The sequence below is a fragment of the Corythoichthys intestinalis genome, chromosome 8 (genome assembly GCF_030265065.1).
Source record: "Corythoichthys intestinalis isolate RoL2023-P3 chromosome 8, ASM3026506v1, whole genome shotgun sequence".
NCBI lineage: Eukaryota > Metazoa > Chordata > Actinopteri > Syngnathiformes > Syngnathidae > Corythoichthys > Corythoichthys intestinalis.
The window spans coordinates 8386571-8406681 of NC_080402.1; the positions used below are offsets into that span (position 1 = coordinate 8386571).

At 40.6% G+C, this 20111-nt stretch overlaps 1 protein-coding gene across 1 annotated transcript in view; it reads left to right on the forward strand.

The window, feature by feature from the left end:
* The first annotated feature begins 9166 nt into the window (after positions 1 to 9166).
* micall2b (mical-like 2b) overlaps positions 9167 to 20111 on the forward strand; it is a 28303-nt gene continuing 17358 nt past the window's right edge. Inside the window, exons 1-8 of the mRNA XM_057844645.1 lie at positions 9167 to 9517; positions 15152 to 15200; positions 15669 to 15810; positions 15869 to 16047; positions 16124 to 16251; positions 17390 to 18235; positions 18308 to 18585; positions 18695 to 18752. Coding sequence (XP_057700628.1) covers positions 9375 to 9517; positions 15152 to 15200; positions 15669 to 15810; positions 15869 to 16047; positions 16124 to 16251; positions 17390 to 18235; positions 18308 to 18585; positions 18695 to 18752 — 1823 coding nt within the window. The 5' untranslated portion in view covers positions 9167 to 9374. The remainder of the gene's footprint in view (positions 9518 to 15151; positions 15201 to 15668; positions 15811 to 15868; positions 16048 to 16123; positions 16252 to 17389; positions 18236 to 18307; positions 18586 to 18694; positions 18753 to 20111) is intronic.

Genomic DNA, 20111 nt, shown 5'->3' on the forward strand with positions numbered 1-20111 from the left:
TGCCAATTTGGCGTAGAAGAAGAAGTGGGCGAGCGAAAAGGAGAGTTGCACGGGAGCGCGGTGTTGCCTGGCTGACTGCCCCTGCTGGTTTTTGTTTAGTTGATAAAAGTCTCCATGCAACAGCCATCTGAGGCGTCTGTGTTTTTATACACTACACCACCTCCCCGAAGGAAGAACCGGACGTAGGAACGACGACAAACAAGCCACGGAAATCGCCGGTCCACATATTATTATTATTTTCTATACAACAGAGGTGCCGGATCTGCCCAAATAAGTCCCGGAACATAAGGGTGCCAAAATCAAGAGGTGCCGGATCTTGTTCCGGCAGGATCCCGCACAAATTAACCACTGGTTATACTTCTTCATACCAAGTGCTAGTTAACTTTCCACTGAGCAAACCGATCCCTCCTCCCATTAGAGGGCTAGCAGTTGAAAGAAAGGGAGTAACTCATGTAAATTGAGGGCGAACCAGTCGAAAACCTGGTCAAAAACGTCACTTTGCCTAGACTGAGTTGGTGTACAAAACAGAACTCTGCATTTCTTACCTTCACCAAAACCCTGAGGCTTACTTACCGAACCCAAGTTGAGAACCACTGGTCTCGCTATTTTCTCTCCATAACTTTTTTGTTTTTCTTCCCAAAAGTAATTCAAACTCTGGATGATAAGGACACGTCTGGAAGGCTGTAAAGAGGCCAGTTCGTTCGCAAACCGTTTCCAGATGACTCATAAATCAGCCATTCATCAGTTTTAGGGGGGCGGGTTAGAAAGAAATGAGCAGCGGGGGTCTATCCAAAAGCATTCTGCTTCTCTGACAAGGGCATTTCCTGTCTGGATTTGGGAGGATTAGCTATGTGTGTGGAGGGCTTTCAGCCTACAACTCTTGTGTTTTGGTGCACCAAGTACAGGCATGAGACACTTTTGGGGGGGGGGGTTCTTAAAAACAGATTTCCTCTCTGGAATGCTTTTCTTTCTAAACGTGGCGTTTTGCGGTCTTGGGACTTGACACAACCACGCGCCTGTACATCTATCCTTGCGTCTTTGGTACAAGCAAGACTTTTGGGTTGGACATTGACACTTTCTGATCAAGATTTTTGGAGATAAGACTACTTATTTTAATTTTTCAATTTTAGGCTAAATACCACCTAAAAATGCAGCTTAGTCACCATAATAGCCATTTAAATACTATAGAATAGTAGGCCTAACTGTTTATTTGACACTTTTTAACAATAGATTTGTCAGGGGCCACATTTTAGATATGGTACGATGAATTGACTAATTAATAATAAATGTTCAATTGAATAAACTTTTTTGATAAATCACTTGGAGATATTGTTGAACTAAAATGATCCCTATTGTCTTTTTCGAGCCTCTCAATAGCGCATTTTATTTTAAATTTTCATTTTGTGCAATATGACAATTGAGTTTTAAGACAGGACAACGTAAAAACAAGTTAATTTATGTGTTTACATTTTTTATTATTAAAAAAAGGTGGAAGTAAATTTCTTTATAAATAAAAAAATTAAACTATTTTTGATTAAATTTTTAAAAACTATATATTTTTAATTCCTTTAAAACATTTTTTTTAAGTTTAATTTTTTTAGTTAAACATACAAAATGTTTTAATATTCTCTAAAGAGTAAACATTTTTTTTTTTTTAAAGAACTCGATTAATCTATCGACTAGTTAAAGATGTAAAACAAAGGCTTGCTTAGACTGCACTTTCAAAAGAGTATTAAATGCGAATACAAAATAAAATTCCCGAGTGTTTCTTCAAGCTACGCAGAATTGCACTTTCATTAAAAAAAAAAATACCTGAGATTAGCCTCAAACTGTTTAAAAAATGAGGATCAACAACAACAAAAGAACAATTGGCTAACTTACATAGCAAAGTCCGCTAGCTTAAATGCTATAAAATGCTTTTATTCTTTTTTTTTTTTTAACCATGTTCATAACAAATCGTTCAAACACATATTCCCACAAAAGACTGCTAAATATACCTATAAACTAAATTATAAAAGCATAAAAAACATTAGCTAAACAAAAACCTTATGTTGGTCTTTACAAGGAGCAGCTGGTTTTAGCCATGTTGAATGAGTTATGCCATATTCACTGTTGCCACTTGAGGGTAGCGTATCCACCCAAATCAATATAACTAAATGCAAACACTTTCAAAACAAACCATCACAAAGCCACTCTAATTCAACTAGTGCTGCAACGATGAATCGATTGACTCGAGTAATTGGATTAGAAAAAAGCTTAGAATCAGATTTTGCTGCTTCAAGGATTCGTTTAATTAGTGACGTTGTAATGGTTTGTTTTGAAAGAGTTTTATTGATTTGGTTGGATACACTTCCCTCTAGTGGAAACGGTGAATATGCCATAACTCATGCTGAATGCAGCTGCTCCCTGTTAAGACCAACATCAAATTTTTTTTTTTTTTTTTTGCTCTAATTTGTTTGTTTATCCATTCACTATTTAGTTTAGAAGTATATTTAATAGGTTTTGTGAGCATCTGTGTTTGAAAGATTTGTTCAGAGAATTGGGGAAAATAAAGATGGCATTTTATAGCATTTATGCTAGCGGACTTTGGCAATGCAAGTTAGCAAATTGTTCTTTTGTTGTACTTAGATCCTCATCTATGTATTTGTTTTTATATTGTTTGAGGCTAAGCTTAGGTATTTAAATTTATTGTTAAATGCATTGAAATTAAAGTGCAATTCTGCATAGGTTGAAGAAACACTCTGGAACTTTATTTTGTATTGGCATTTAATGCTCTTTTGTTAGTGTAATTTTAGCAATCCAATGTAAATATTATTTACATATACTAAAAATTAAATGTTCGTAATCCGATTACCTGATTATTCGAACTAAGTAATTGATTGATTAATCAATTACCTAAATAATCGATAGCTGCAGCCCTAAATTAAACCAATACTCTGAGAAAATTTTGATTCGAAGCTTCTTTCTAATCCAATTACTCAAGTTAATTGATTAATCGTTGCAACACTAGAGGACTAAAGGTATTATAATACTTACTCTAAATAGTGAATACTGAAATTTTATTGAAATGTAATTGAGGGGCAGTTTACATGGCGACTCTGTGACACAAAGACGCAATGACTGAGTAGCGGAAGCGCCTCGCGTGCATATGGTGTCGGCGAAGATGAAAAATTCTGAATCCTGCCTCCAAAGTGGAAGAATCCGATTGAGGGGGGCTTGCGTCGTATGAATATCAAAAGCTCCCGTGGCGCGAGACCGCGCCGATAACGTCAGCACTCGTACAACGTCACACTGGGTGTGCGCAGCGGTGCTACGAAACATTAAAAACAGCAAATATGGCGGAATGTCGGCTTTAATTTACTGTTTTAATTATATTTTTGAATTAAATATGTTGAATGTTTCCATTTTTGTGCCATGTTAATTGATTAATCGTTGCAACACCAGAGGAGTACAGATTTTATAATACTTATTCTAAATAGTGAATACTGAAATTTTTATTGAAATGTAATTGAAGGTCAGTTTACATGGCGACACAAAGACGCAATGACTGAGTAGCGGAATGCTTCGCGCGCATTTGGTGTCGGCGAAGACAGAAGGCGAAGACGAAAAATTCTGAATCCTGCCTCCATAGTGGAAGAATCCGATTGGGGGGGGCTTGCGTCGCATGAATATCAAAAGCTCCCGTGGCGCGAGACCGCGCCGATAACGTCAGCACTCGTACACGTCGCATTGGCCGTGCGCAGCGGTGTGGCTGAAACATTAAAAACAGCAAATATGGCGGAATGTCGTCTTTAATTTGGTGTATTAATAATATTTTTGAATTAAATATGTTGAATCTTTCCATTTTTGTGCCTTTTTGAACAAAAAAAAAAAATGCAATTGCTTCGAGTGGGCGGGCATATTTTTTTCCGGGCTGAAGAGCTTGTTGGGGTTATAGTGCATCATTCGCTGTCGCCTTGTAAATCTGCACTGCCCCCTAGGGCCAGGCATGAATACTACATCGTTTTCATGCGGAATTTCGACATTGTTCGAATGGAGACGGGCCCATATGAATGCAAATTTGAAATTTTTCGTATTCTCGGAGAGTCACCATGTAAACGGCCCCTTAGCAAGAAAAATGAAGTCGATGCAGTTTTGCAGGCCATAAAAAATGATGAGGCAGGCTGGGGATGACCCCAGGCCTTGGGTTTGACACCTGTGCAATGAAGGATATTGACTATGTCAGGGCGAAATCTGCATTAAACATCAGGCTGCTTTAGTAGTAGTCACAACAATACAGTGTTCATGTAGGCTTTAAAGATTAGTGTGGGTGTAGGTATCAAATGGTTGTGGCACACCCATTTGACAGGACAAGACAGGCTGACTGAGCATAAAGCAACAACCGCACCTTTTTAACCATCTCGTCGTTATCCTTGATATTGTACAAACACTGAGGTAGATCCCAAGGGTGGCGTTGATATACCAATTTTTTTTTTGAGCTCTCAAGTGCATTTCAATATAACCAATGAACAAATGTTGTTTTATGTCCTTTTGAAATAGGTCAGGCGTGCTTTAAAATGTGGTTAGGCCAGTTAGTTCCCACGCACTTAAAAAACAATTAATGACTGCCAGCTATGCTCTTAATTAAAGTACTTGTATATCTTTTTTAAAATTGTTCTGACATTTGCTTTTCTGATGCTAAATCACTTTATGCTGCAAAATGATGTTGACGTTGTTATGTTCGCTCCCAAGCATTCGTTTTAATGTGACCACAGCGTTTTTTTTAAAGGGAAAATGCTGTGAAAAGGTTACTTTTTATTGTTTGTATGCAAATCCAGTGGTACAGTGACTTGGCTTAGACATACAGGTTGTGCTACGCTTGCTTAATTTGTCTTGAGATGCTAGCAAAAATATGAGTTACTAGCACCAACAACGAGCGGTATACAGTCTTGTGAAAAAATTAGGACACCCAATTAAACATTCAGTTCTTTATTAAGAAATGTTCACATATCAATGCCTGATCTTGTTTTTTTTTTTTTTTTTATTTCGGAAAAGAAAATGATTTAATTGCAGGTAAACAACAAAAATTTACATTGTTTTTCTCATTAAACCAAATACATCAACAAAAATGCATATTCTAACTGAGGAAGAAGTTAGGACACCCTACCGCCTTATAGCTGGTGTCAGGCCCGGATCTAGTTTTACCCACCAGAGTGGGCACTTAGAAAACTTGAGGGGGCACCCCCAATGCAGGCTTTTTTTACCCCCTGCATTTCTCCGGGCTTGGGACTGGCGCAAGTAGGACACTGGCTTGTGTCCTGGTGAGGCTGCATTAATTTTTGGGGGGTTTATTTGTTTTTTGTTTGTTTGTTTGTTTTTCATTCATCTATCTACTTATTCTCGCAGTCGGCGTGATGTCACGATGACGTCGTCTCGCATTGCAACGTGTCGCCATTTTGAGATGGGGGCACGCACAGGTAAACATCCGTAGACAAACGTCTGAAATTCATATATTTCAGCTGTTTTTTGCGTCTTTTTTTCATAAAAACGTCTTAAACATGACTTATTATTATCACGATTCACTGCCAACAGACGCGAGGAGGCGATACAACTTAAAATTAGCGTGTATTGGCCTGCAGATCTGCCCATACAAAGTCGCAGCTGATACAGTGCCCTCCATAATTATTGGATTTATAATAATTGTGTGTTTTAGCTTCTAATATTTTTTTTCTAAATAATATGGGACCTTAATGAAAAAAAAGAGAAAAATCCAACCTTCAATACAAGTGTAATACCCACTGTGAAGTATGGGGGTGGGTGAGTGATGCTGTGGGGCTGTTTCCCTTCCAAAGGCCCTGGGAACCTTGTTAGGGTGCATGGCATCATGAATGCTTTGAAATACCAGGACATTTTAAATCAAAATCTGTTGCCCTCTGCCCGAAAGCTGAAGATGGGTCGTCACTGGGTCTTTCGGCAAGACAATGACCCTAAACATATGGCCAAATCTACACAGAAATGGTTTGTTCACCAGACACAAAATCGAGCTCCTCCCATGGCCGTCTCAGTCCCCAGACCTCAACCCCATTGAAAACCTGTGGGGTGAGCTGAAGAGGAGAGTACAGAGGAGAGGACACAGGTCTCTGGATCATTTAGAGAGATTCTGCAAAGCGGAATAGGTGAAAATCCCTCTTTCTGTCTTTTCCCATCTTGAGAAACATTATAGAAGATTAGGTGCTGTTTTGTTGGCAAAAGGGGGTTGTACAAAGTATTAACGCCAGGGGTGCTAATTGTGACACACATTATTTGATGTCAAATATTTCTTTATGTGGGATTTTTTCCCCACTGAATAAACGCACTTGTATTGAAGGTTGGATTTTTCCTCTTTTTTTTCCATTAAGGTCCCATATTATTTAGAAAAAAAATTATTAGAAGCTAAAAAACACATAATTATTATAAATCCAATAATTATGGAGGGCACTGAATACAGCTTTCATCTTCAAGGCACATATATTGCAACACTATTTTACTTTATTTTATTTTATATACATAGTATATTTTTTGTCAAGTTGTCATACATAAACAGCTGGTTTTGATCAGGCTACACGTACAAACATGCTTTTTCAAGATACATTAAATTCGATGCCATTGACAGCGATAAACGTCGAATCTATTTGAACTGGCAACATAACATTCATTTGCTGCCAACTTCCTAGTTCAAATGGATTGGATGTCCACTAGTGATAAAGCAGAAAGATGACTAGACGTTTGTCATCGTCTATGGCGCTGAAAGAGTGAAATCATTACCCAGATAGCAGACCGACACTGAATAAACATTGATTTTCCATCAAAACCATCAGTATGGTGACGTTGAAATTTTCGACGTCAAGTGAAATTGAAACAAAGTTGTTGTGTGGTATGTCAGGCGATTAGTGGGTAAATGAGGAGCAGCATTTAGTGTGTAAGCTACTTCATATGCTGGTAGCAGTACTGCTTACCAATTTATTAAGTCTGTGTGAGGGCCAGATGAAATTTGACCACGGGCCGCATTTGGCCCGCAGCCGCACTTTGGACATGTCTGTTCTATGGTATGTCAGGCGATGCTTGGGTTAACATTGTTTTATAGATGATGAACTAATGTTGACAAATAGTTGATTTATGATTGACCAGGAAATATTATTGAATTATGGATGAGCGGGCGTTTTGGTCGAAAACATGACATTGATTCAGCGTTGTTCCAATATTATTAATAATCGAAATGACGTTTAGGTTCTGTAAGGATTTCAATATTGAAACAACATTAATTGAGGGTGTAAAAGTGATGCTGATTCAACGATCGACGGCGGAATGTTGATCCAACATCTTTTCAACGTCGGTCTGCTATCTGGGTAGCTGCCATTGACAGCGATGGACTTCAAATCTATTTGAATTAACGCTACCAAGGTCCTCCTGGTCTAAATGGAATTGACGTCTATCTCCGTCTATGGCAGCCAATGTTAGTTTATGAAATAACATTAAAGCCATTATAATAGTAGAAAGGTTCTTGATCTGTTCCCTTTGTAACAGTGGTAGTATGCTAATGTTACTGTCTAGTCAAACATCAGAGTTGACTTATTTTTTTGTGTTTATAAGGTTTAGCCTTTTACACATGTATAATTGTTTTTTGTGTTTGAAGGTTTAGCTTTTTACACAATTTATATTTTATCGTGTAAATCAGGGGTGTCCAAACTTTTTGCAAAGAGGGCCAGATTTGGTGTGGTAAAAATGTGGGGGCCGACCTTGGCTCACGTCCTTTACGTCGAACAATATATTTAAGTACATTTTAGCAAGCCATTCTGTGTGTCACATTTGCTTTATTATTTTTCTAATTATTAATTTCAACAATCTCACAACTAACCTTTGTGGCATTCTCTTTCGACTTTCGGCCTCTTGCAAAATACTGCTGCTGTGAAATTAAACTAGCTTCAAGTTGCTTCAATTTCTCGTTGTGTATCTTCCCTGTAATCTTGTCGTACATGTCAGCGTGTCTTGTTTGGTAATATCGCCTCACATTGAACTCTTTAAAAACAGCGACTGTCTCTTTGCAAATGAGGCAGACACAGTTGTTGCGTATTTTATTAAAGAAATAGTCCAATTTCCACCTAACCTTGAAGCGTCAGCGTCGCAGTCAACTTTTGTTGTTGTTGTTGATTGTCGCCATTTTAGAAAATTGGAAGTCAAGGATCACACGGGGTAATGTTGCTCAGCGTGCTGCTGCCTTTTAGTGGGTAAATGAGGAGCAGCATTTAGTGTGTAAGCTACTTCATATGCTGGTAGCAGTACTGCTTACCAATTTATTAAGTCTGTGTGCGGGCCAGATGTTATTGATTTTATGATCGAGGCTGAGGGCCAGATGAAATTTGACCACGGGCCGCATTTGGCCCGCGGGCCGCACTTTGGACATGTCTGTTCTATGGTATGTCAGGCGATGCTTGGGTTAACATTGTTTTATAGGTGACGAACTAATGTTTACAAACAGTTAATTTATGATTGACTTGGAAATATGATTGAGTCATTGAATTATGGATGAGCGGGCGTTTTGGTCGAAAACATGACATTGATTCAGCGTTGTTCCAATATTATTAATAATCGAAATGACGTTTAGGTTCTGTAAGGATTTCAATATTGAAACAACATTAATTGAGGGTGTAAAAGTGATGCTGATTCAACGATCGACGGCGGAATGTTGATCCAACATCTTTTCAACGTCGGTCTGCTATCTGGGTAGCTGCCATTGACAGCAATGGACTTCAAATCTATTTGAATTAACGCTACCAGGTCCTCTTGGTCTAAATGGAATTGACGTCTATCTCTGTCAATGGCAGCCAACGTTAGTTTATGAAATAACATTAAAGCCATTATAATAGTAGAAAGGTTCTTGATCTGTTCCCTTTGCAACAGTGGTAGTATGCTAATGTTACTGTGTAGTCAAACATCAGAGTTGACTTATTTTTTTTTTTGTGTTTATTAGGTTTAGCCTTTCACACATTTATAATTGTTTTTTGTGTTTGAAGGTTTAGCTTTTTACACAATTTATATTTTATCGTGTAAATGAATGGGAAAATGTAATACTTGTTCAAATGTTATAGCGGAAATACGGATGCGCATGCGCACAACAAGCCCCGCCTACTGGACTTCCACAGGTGTCTGTCTGCTTGTTACTTGGATCACTTCTGTGTTGACTTTCGGGGGAAGTAGACCACGCTTCCTTGGACACCGTCGAAACCGAGCTCCAGCGTGACCGTGAAAACGTCTGCTTCCGTCTTGAAAGTAGACAAGCTCCGCGGTGGTAGGCCGGGGAAGGAAACCGCCACCACCCCGGCGAGGGAGTCCGCAGAGGACCCAGCGAGCTCGGTGGGATGGCGGCGGTGAAGGCTCTCCAGCAGTGGTGCCGGGTCCAGTGTGACGGCTACCGGGATGTGGCCGTCACTAACATGACCACGTCGTTTCGGGATGGCTTGGCTTTCTGTGCTATCATTCATAAGCACAGACCGGACCTCATGTAAGTAGAACACTAAACACGAGACGTGTTTTGCCGACTTTTTTGGAACGTTAAAGGGAAGAAAGAAGCTCCATTTGTGCTGCCTTTTCATTGTTTTGATGTGAAAGAAGTACTCTTTGTACTTGAGTAGAAGTACTTTGCTTGGATGAAAGAGTTAATCAGAAGTGCTAAAGTACAAACTTTTACCTTTTATGATGATGTGGCACAATGACAAAACTAAAATGGTTGCACTATCTTATTAGTTCATATATTACTCTTATTGAGAAGAGCACAAAATGCATGTTCTTTTAACAAACTAACCAGTATACTCAGGCTTTTGTGCCACCAATAATTTGTGAATGTTTTGATCTAACATAAAAGTGACAACTTATTGGCTAGCATTGACATAAATATGAGTCCAATCTATTTGAGCTGGTAGGGTCTGGCATTGAATGATCACGTTTGTGTGCCATTGACAGTGGTGTCACAGATTACTGATTACACCTCAAAAAGTAATCCAGTTACTTTACTGATTTTTTTAAATCAAAGTAACTAAGTTACTTTAAAAGTAATTTATCCATTACTTGTTACCAGTTTTTTTTTCCCTTTTGCTGCCACAACATAAGAATGACAACAGAAAAATGTCATCATATGTAATTGACTTTCCGATAATAATTTATAGGGGAAGGTCAGAATGTTTCACATAAAGCTTAATCAGTGAGTTAGCTGGGGTTTAATTAGTTGATGGATTTGATTTGAACCAGCATTGACTCGCGCTAGCTTAGCCTCTCCGGAGTCCTGAAACTGATATATACAGTGGGGCAAATAAATATTTAGTCAACCACTAATTGTGCAAGTTCTCCCACTTGAAAATATTAGAGAAGCCTGTAATTGTCAACATGGGTAAACCTCAACCATGAGAGACAGAATGTGGGGGGAAAAAACCCAGAAAAACACATTGTTTGATTTTTAAATAATTTATTTGCAAATCATGGTGGAAAATAAGTATTTGGTCAATACCAAAAGTTCAGCTCAATACTGGAGAGTGGCTAGGCCACTCCAGGACCTTGAAATGCTTCTTACGAAGCCACTCCTTTGTTGCCCTGGCTATGTGTTTTGGATCATTGTCATGCTGAAAGACCCAGCCTCGTCTCATCTTCAATGCCTTTGCTGATGGAAGGAGATTTTCACTCAAAATCTCTCCATACATGGCCCCATTCATTCTTTCCTTTACACGGATCAGTCGTCTTGGTACCATTGCAGAAAAACAGCCCCAAAGCATGATGTTTCCACCCTCATGCTTCACAGTGGGTATGGTGTTCTTCGGATGCAATTCAGTATTCTTTCTCCTCCAAACACGAGAACCTGTGTTTCTACCAAAAAAGTTCTATTTTGGTTTCATCTGACCATAACACATTCTCCCAGTCGTCTTCTGGATCATCCAAATGCTCTCTAGCGAACTGCAAACGTGCCTGGACGTGTACTGGCTTCAACAGGGGGACACGTCTGGCAGTGCAGGATTTAAGTCCCTGGCGGCACATTGTGTTACTGATAGTAGCCTTTGTTACTGTAGTGCCAGCTCTCTGTAGGTCATTCACTAGGTCACCCCGTGTGGTTCTGGGATTTTTGCTCACCGTTGTTGTTATCATTTTGACGCCACTGGGTGAGATCTTGCAATGAGCCCCAGATCGAGGGAGATTATCAGTGGTCTTTTATGTCTTCCATTTTCTAATAATTGCTCCCACGGTTGATTTCTTCACACCAAGCGTTTTACCTATTGCAGATTCAGTCTTCCCAGCCTGGTGCAGGTCTACAATTTTGTCTCTGGTGTCCTTCGACAGCTCTTTGGTCTTGGCCATAGTGGAGTTTGGAGTGTGACTGCCGGAGGTTGTGGACAGGTGTCTTTTATACCGATAATGAGTTAAAACAGGTGCCATTAATACAGGTAACGTGTGGAGCCTTGTTAGAAGAAGTTAACCTCTTTGACAGCCAGAAATCTTGCTTGTTTGAAGGTGACCAAATACGTATTTTTCACTCTAATTTGGAAATAAATTCTTTAAAAATCAAACCATGTGATTTTCTGAGCGAAAAAAAATTCATTTTTATGATGTGTAAATACGATAGAAAAACGACAATAAGAGCCAGGAAGTAGGCAAAATAGCCGTTGTCAGTTATTAGTCGTTACCCACTGTAGTATGCACATCTATTGGAAAAACAAACTTTATTACAACCAGGAAGTGAAGTGGACTTGTATGAGTATAGGATGGAGAAAGCCAGAGACAGATTGAACAGGTACAAAAACTATGAAGCACTTGTACCTACCATAATTTTCGCACTATAAGGCGCACCTGACTATAAGCCGCCACCAACCAAATTTGGCACGAAAACGGCATTTTTTCATAGATAAGCCACACTGGACTATAAGCCGCAGCTGTCCTCAGTGTATTATGGGATATTTACACATAAAGATATTAACCAGTAACACTATTTGACAGCGGCATCATATGACTGTCGTAAGACCAAATGAACCACCATGAAGCTTTGAACCAAATTGGCTGCAATGCTTTATTGGTTGAAGACGCTTCATATGGCTATCACTGCTCCCTTGGGGTAGACAGTCAGTCTCTGCTGCCTAGTGTTGTATCGGTCGCGAACGATTCGGTCTTTTTGAACGAATTGTTTGGGTGAACGAGACCGAACTAATCACCATCTGCACTGATTCGTTCTATGAAGTTAGGGCTTGTTCGCTGCGTGGGAGGGCGTTGAGCAAGCGGCAGCGTCTTCTGACATCACACACGACCAATCAGACGCCAGCCTCATCGCGGGCAGGGGAGGGAGCGGAAACAGAATCAGGGCGTCTGTCACTCACTTCCACGTGTCGCCAATAAGCAGCCAGCGTGCACGCAAGGGGGCAAGACTGAGTTATGTCACTTCCCGTTCAGTGACTCGGTCCTCCGGTTCCTGACCTAGCTTGCTGCTAACTTGACTTTCCAGTAATGCGGTGAACGAGTCAAAAAATGGAAGGAAATGACTTTGTCACATATTTGTTAATGTGGAGCCTATCAAATGCTGCTCAAACAGACAAAACACCACACAAATCTAGCGAGCATGGTTTAGTGTACTACTTTTCTCAACAGACTCCGGACTACCTATGACTGACAACATACTATCAAATATACAGTAGTTAAAACACGGGTAGCTAAAAATAAATAAATAAAAAAAACACGGGTAGCTACGAGGCAAGCAAAAGTGAGCTGCGGTCGCGTGACGGCACTCACGGCAGTGAAGGGGGCAGAGAACTGTCACTATATGGAGGCTTCATGGCAGCGATATTTACCTCATATGCGCACAGAAAAAATATTTAGTATTATCACCATAATACTGATTTGCAATGAAACTGTATATACATGTCAATTTTTTCCGACTGTTTTATTTTTATTTTTTTCGTATCAGAGTGTGTCGGGTGTTGGTTGATTTGACAAATTATGTCCATCCGTCCATCATGTGCTACTCAAAAACAACGCACGCGGACACGGGAGATGTCGCAATATGTCTACATTTTTCTTAACAGACTAATGAGAATAGAAAGGCAACATCGTAAAGAGCAAACAATTATTTCTCGTCAGCATTTGACGATCTGAGATGAGGGGACGACAGGGGGGCTGACCGGATTATTTTATTTGTTAATACCAGTGCAAAAATTCAATACGATCATCTTAATACTGATTTGCAATTAAACTGTCGAATATCAAAATGTAGTATTGTTTTTATTTCAGAGCAGCACATTTGACAACTAGCTATTTACACTTCAGTTTTAACAATAGTGACCTAAATAATAGTGATGAGCATAAAAACAAAAATACAACAGAGCGAGAGGTAAATATGATGTGTTGGTCGTTCCATATTTAGAAATTAAACTTTCGATTTATTTTTATTTTCGTGACAGCAAGCATGCTGCGTTGGCTGGTAGCGGCAGCATTGTATATGTGATCAAGAACATGCTAAAGAAAGTCCGTGCGCCCCCGACCCCAAACCCCCACTACCCCCACAAAAGGAAAATGTTTAACCGTGTCCTAAATCGAAATGCAAGCACGAGCCATGACTTTGAGCCCATAGAACTAGGACAGACGACGCGGAAGTTCTCCCTCGCTTTTGCAGCAGCAGGAGGGAGACGAGGCTGTCTGTGAAAGCAGAATGATACCGCCTGTCACTCATTTCTGAAACTACGACGAGCGGTGCCTGTGTGCAAGAGAGGGAGGGACCAAGCAATGTCACTTCCCGTTCAGTTATACTGCGAAGCGGTCTTTGGTGATTCGTTCGGCAACGTCACTTCCCGTTCAGTAACCGAACGATTCGTTTGGGCGGGGAGGGAGATGAGGGGGGCAAACGATTCGTTGAACGATTTGTTTGAACGAATCTTTTTACTGAACGAACCGGAATGGATTCGTTTACTCAAGTGAACGACAGATCCCGTCACTACTGCTGCCATCTGCTGTCAACACTGTTGTTGTCCAACATGCCTTCTAGCATGTATTGCAGCGCTATAGATCTAAATAACAATCAAAATTCATGTTCTGTGGCAATTATTTTTTCAGTTACTGTTCCGCTTGTTTCATTAACTGCTAGTTATAGTATTTGGTAACACTTTATTTAACTGTAGTGCCATAAGACTGCCATTAGACAATCATAATTATGACATGAAACTGTCTTGAGCATTAATGAATGCTTATAACAGACGTCATTTAGTGTTATCAGGCAAATTATTTCGCATTTGAATACATGTAAAAGATCCAAGCTGGACATAAATGGGGTTAGTGACCTAATATGCTGGATGACACTTAATGACACAAGCATTCAGTAATACCCACGATAGTGTTATGTCATAATTATGACAGTCTTATGACGCTGCTGTCAAATGAAGTGTTACCTATTAACCCAAATAAATCAACAAATAAGCCGCACTGGACTATAAACCGCATGATTTAAAATGAAGGAAAAAAGTAGCGGTTTATAGTCCGAAAATTACGGTAGTTTCTTAGCTATTTTTAACCTGCTTGGAGTCATTTTAAAACATTCATTTTAGGGTCATTAATGACTGTTGGTGGTTCTAAATTTACATTAGCAATTTATGCTAAAGCTATAAAAGAAATCGATTCCTTTATGTTCACTTTTTGTTCACATTTGCGCTTAGTTGAGTCGTGCCGTCAATAACAATGGGCTAAGTACCGAACCATGAGGAATTCCACATCAACTGAAGCTTTTGTCTTAACTGTCTTGAATCAGAAACTACACAAATATTTTTATTTTAACGTTAGTCATGTTATGTAATAATGTATTTTGGGGGAATTTTATTAAAGGTAGTGCATGTGGAAAACAGGAAGATGTGTTAACAAGTTTTTTGCTATTTTTTAAGCTATCCCAAGAGCTTGTCTCAACATATCCCCAAAGCTGTAAGGTGAACAAACCACAAAACATTGCTTCGCTTCAGTCATCCTACTATAAATATTATCACAACCTGGAACTGTAATGGTTCAATGTGGGAATTTCGATGCTGTCATTGTCACAGGGTGCTTGTGCATGACTCAGTGAGATGTATTTTGCGATCAGAATTGACAAATGAGGAAGTTTATAAATGTTTTTTTCCCCTTCTTGCAGCGATTTTGACTCCTTAAAGAAAGAAAACATCTACGAGAACAACAACCTGGTGAGAGTACTTTGATTTAACTCAAGATCTAATGTAGAACATAATTGGGGGAGAGAAATGTAGAAGGTCGGGAGCACTTTTTTCACCAATAAAAGATTAATTGTTCAGACTTGTCTTGAGGAAACCATGTTGACGCTCTGGCTGCTTGTGTGCATTCTTTCTTTTTCTTCCCGGATCTCGATGGACTGTGGGATTGACTCATTTCTCTCCTGTTCTTTACACAAGGGTGCCAACTGTTGTGGCGAACCTATCAGTTTTTACAACTAGCTCTTAATGTTCTTCATTAATGATTCATGCAGGCGCAGCTGCTTGTTTACCTTATGGCTGCTTAACTTTCATCTTCACAAAAGCATTTTTTTTTTTATTTTGTGAAAAGAAGCCATGTGATTATGATACCAGATAGCCTTTTTATTCATAAAAGACAAGTGTGTGAATTGTTGTGATCAAGGAATCCACCGGTCTTTCCAGGCCTTCAAGGTAGCTGAGGAGCAGCTGGGAATTCCTGCGCTTTTGGATGCGGAAGACATGGTAGCGCTGAAAGTTCCGGACCGCCTCAGTATCCTCACATACGTCTCGCAGTACTACAACTACTTCCACGGACGCTCCCCGAGTAAGTTTCGCCATGTTTACATTTTTTTTATCTTCTTTAATGCTGTATTTTTTTCCAGTTGGTGGTGTAGCGGCAGTCAAACGTCCCGCCGACCCACCTGCCGGCGGGCCGTCCGGCAAGAAGAACGCGCCGGTGGTCTCCAAAGTGTTCAAGCCGGCTAAGGAGAACAATCCTCCCGTTACGCCGAATGTTACAACACCCGTCCCTAACCCGAGACAGCCCAGATCCACTACACAAGTACAACTACAAACAATGACTAATTCCATCTGTGTCGAAAAAGAAGCACGTATGAGTTCAAGTTCTCCTTTTTCAGGATGTTTCTGCTTTGAAAACTCATCAGACGGGAACGCTGAGTAACAAGTGTGCGTCCTGCAATAACCACGTCCATCTGGTGCAAAGATATTTAGTGGATGGGAAGCTCTATCATAGGAACTGCGCAAAGTAAGTCAAGCCCCTCTTCTTAAAGGAACACATGCTTAAATTAAGTCAACATCAAACAGAAAAAGAGTAATGCACTTTACGTACACTATTAATGGGCTGCCATTGACAGCGATAGCGGCTAATCCATTTGGACTGGGAGAGGCTGGTAGCAAATAATGGCTGCCAGCCCTCCCAGACCATGTGAATGGCATACCGCAAGCAGCACGTCACTTTTGCTCATTAATATTAATGACGTTAGCAATTGTGGCTTGGCGGTTTAACCTCCCGTTTGTCCCTTATAGTGGCTCACACGTAACTCCACAAACTGTAAGTCTTAGCTCTTCATTGCAAACAAGTGTGGATTTCTTACACATTCATATACAGTCAGTATTTGAAGCAACATGTAAGTACTCTAAATATATATTTTTTTACTTTCTGTGTACTTACTACAGTGTTGTTTTTGGGAGATCTTTAATTTTGGTCTTGGTCTTTTGGACAATAACTTATTGGCCTTAGTTATATTTTAGTCATCTCAAAATATGTTTGTCTTCGTCTAGTTTTAGTCGATTTTAGTAACTAAAAATGTTTCCCTCTGTCAAATAAAAAAATGTTCCTAAAAAAAATAAAGGTTTCCAACTATTTCAAATGTAAGAGGACGGTCGCCGTTAGCATTAGCCTAATGCTAACTCGAATGCTATGCTAAAGCTAAGAGTTACATTTAGTGTGTGACGATCACTCAGCACAGAGCTTAAAAGGCTCAAGCTACATTGCATATTCTCTATAGCCAAGAAAACTAATCTTACCGTGTGTGCATATGTGCAAGCCTTGGGAGTGGAGAGGGCACTGCACTGGTGAGTGGGGGTGGGGGTCAGCGCAGCACATCACGTGATTTACACAACCAGGCACTGCTATGATGCAGGCTAACAACACGTAAAATGTCACAAATTGTAACGTGACAGAAACTATTGCACATTTTTTTCCCGTTTTTGTCTCGTCAGACAAAAACTTGCATTGGGCTCGTTATATTTTAGTCTCCCGAAAACACGTTTTCAGCTCGTTATCGTCTCGTCATTATCATAAAAATCTTTGTTGATGAAATATTTTCGTCATCGTCATCATTGACAAAAACAACACTGACTATCTTCCATACACTTCCTAGGTTACTATCTCCTCCAAATGCAAGTTCACTCCTAAGAGACACTCCATCCAGGGTTCCTCCTTCAGTAGGCCTCACCAAAAGCGATACGGTGACACCCGTGGCGCCGTCAAGACTGGGCCCCTCATTGCCGGTCCAGAATCCGAGCCCGCCTTCCAGCACTTCGGGCAAATCTTTATCCCCACATCGACCCGCTTTAAACCTCACCACACCCGCTGCGGGGAATCCGACTGCTCCCGTTGCTAAACGACCGGTGTCTCATGACACTACCATCACTCCACCGGCCACTAAGCCCGTTGCTGCACCTCGGACATCCACCACTGCGGCCAAAACCGTCCAGTCCAAGCTGAAGTTCTTCCAGGCTGAAAGCGATGATACCAAACCTGCAACCAAGACTGCAGACCCCGTCTCAAAAGGTTTTAAGTCTGCTGAGGCTATCAAGCAAACCCAAGGAGATCACGAGAGGTCTAAAGTGCAGATTGGTGAAGACAAAGCAAGTCCAAAGAAACATGGAGATAGTCAAGGCAGTAACATTGGTAATGGAATTGTTAAAGTGCAGTTAAAGGAGAATTTTGACAAAAGCAAAGCAGATACAAAGAAGTACGGAGTCATTGAGGGTGGCAAGCAGAAAGCAATGGATACCCCCAAGAAACCCAATAAGGAGGGAAATGGAATTGTTAAGGTGGAGTTAAAGGAGAATTTCGACAAAAGCAAAGCAGATACAAAGAAGCTCGGCGTCATTGAGGGTGGCAAGCAGAAAGCAACGGATACCCCCAAGAAACCCAATAAGGAGGAAAGTAAAAACAGCATGCCAACACCCAAGTCAGACCCGTCCAAGAATAGTGATGCGTAAGGACCCGAACAACATTTGCATGCACATTGTTCTCGTTCACTAACACTCATTCATCTCCTCTAATTTAGTGCATCTTGGTTCCGAAGCTGGAGGAAGGAGCCTGAAAGCGGGAGGAAGGAGCCTGAAAGCGGGAGGAAGGAGCCTGAAAGCGGGAGGAAGGAGCCTGAAAGCGCGAGGAAGGAGACTGAAAGCGGGAGGAAGGAGACTGAAAGCGGAAGGGGAAGATTGAGGCTGAAAGTCAACCCTTCCATCTTCTCTGACTTGAAGCCTCCACGTTCTGACCCCAGCCCAATCAGAAGCAGAACTCCAGAAAGAGGCTTAAACCCTGTGCCACACAACACTTCAGGTAAAATCTTGACATTCATGTTAACACAAAAAGTGTGAATGTGCACATAGAACTGGAATGAAATACAACACTGTTGCATCACTTATGTGTTTGTTTGGGGTGTCAACAGAGACGGAGACCCCCGCAGATTGGAGGTCAATGCTCAAACCTGTTTCCAAAGATTCAAAGTAAGCCTCCCTTGTTAGTAACTTATTGAACATTGAACATTTTCCCCAATTTCACTAACTATTTGACAAAAACTTTCTGATAGGTCTGGGTGATAAATTTGTTTTATGAATATTTAGTTTTCATTTAATTAACATACAACATCATAGACGCATTGCATTTGCATGTGATTGTTTCATTTTTTATGGCAGCAGCTAGCAATTAAGCAGTAGACACAAGAACACGCAAGAGGAGCGTCAGGATCGAAGTCCTCTATCGTTTACCCACTATAGCCTTGGTACCCAACCGTTTTTCACCATGGCCCGGTATGATGTGGACCTTTTTTTTCGCGAGCAATACGGTAAATCTAAAATAACACAACGGTACTAAAAACGAACGTTAAGGAGTATGAAAACACCTGGGGAAATGCTAATATTCCATCATTTATTCATAAACGCATGCCTTTTGGATTCATATCATGCTACTTTGTGTAATTACACACATCGCAACACCAAGAAAATGATAGAAATTTGGATCGATTGTCAAGCTAAGACGACCGGTGCCCGAGATCCCGGAAATCTAGCATATTGTGTGCGTGACGTCACAACTAGAAAACACCCGGCTCAGTGCTTAGTACTGAATGGCGGCGATGGTGGCGGACAATTTTGTCTCTAGTACTCACTCTGGCCATTTCGAGCTTGGCTGCTCCCCTCCTTTGCTTAGTCTGGGGTGGTCTCATCAGTGCCAGTCATCGACCTCTTTCTTTATATCTAGGGACATTTAGGTGGCTGCGTGTGTATGGTGGGCACCTCATCTGCTTTCAGCAGCAATGGCGTACCGCACGCAGGCTATTTTTTAGACCGTGACGTCGCATCGTAAAGCGGAAGTAAAGCCGAAGTGGGACATTATAGACCCGCCCTCGCATAGACCCAACGTAATTAGTGCTACTTTTCTCCGGTAATCTTTCAAAAACGAACATGCCGATCACGCATTGCTTTTTTGGAACTTGTAGAAACGGCTCTAGACATTACGACACATGAAGGATGTTTTCTTCATACGTTTCCGGAAACCAAAAACTCGGGAGGAAAAAATGTGAAGACCGAATCAACTTGCGCGGACTTTAACACCAGCTCGGCGAATCCATTCACGTTTCATATGCAGTAAACATTATGTTGGGTTGGCATGGTCTTTCAGATGAACTCGCCTAAGTGTCCTTGAGCAAGATGCTGAACCCCACATTGCTCCTGGTGCTGCGTCACCAGTAGGTGAATGGCGAGATAGTGTAAAACGCTTTGAGCGCCTTGAAAGGTGGAAAAGCGCTATATAAGTATAACACCATTTACCATTCAGATGACAAAGAGGTAAGCCATTTTTATATTTTT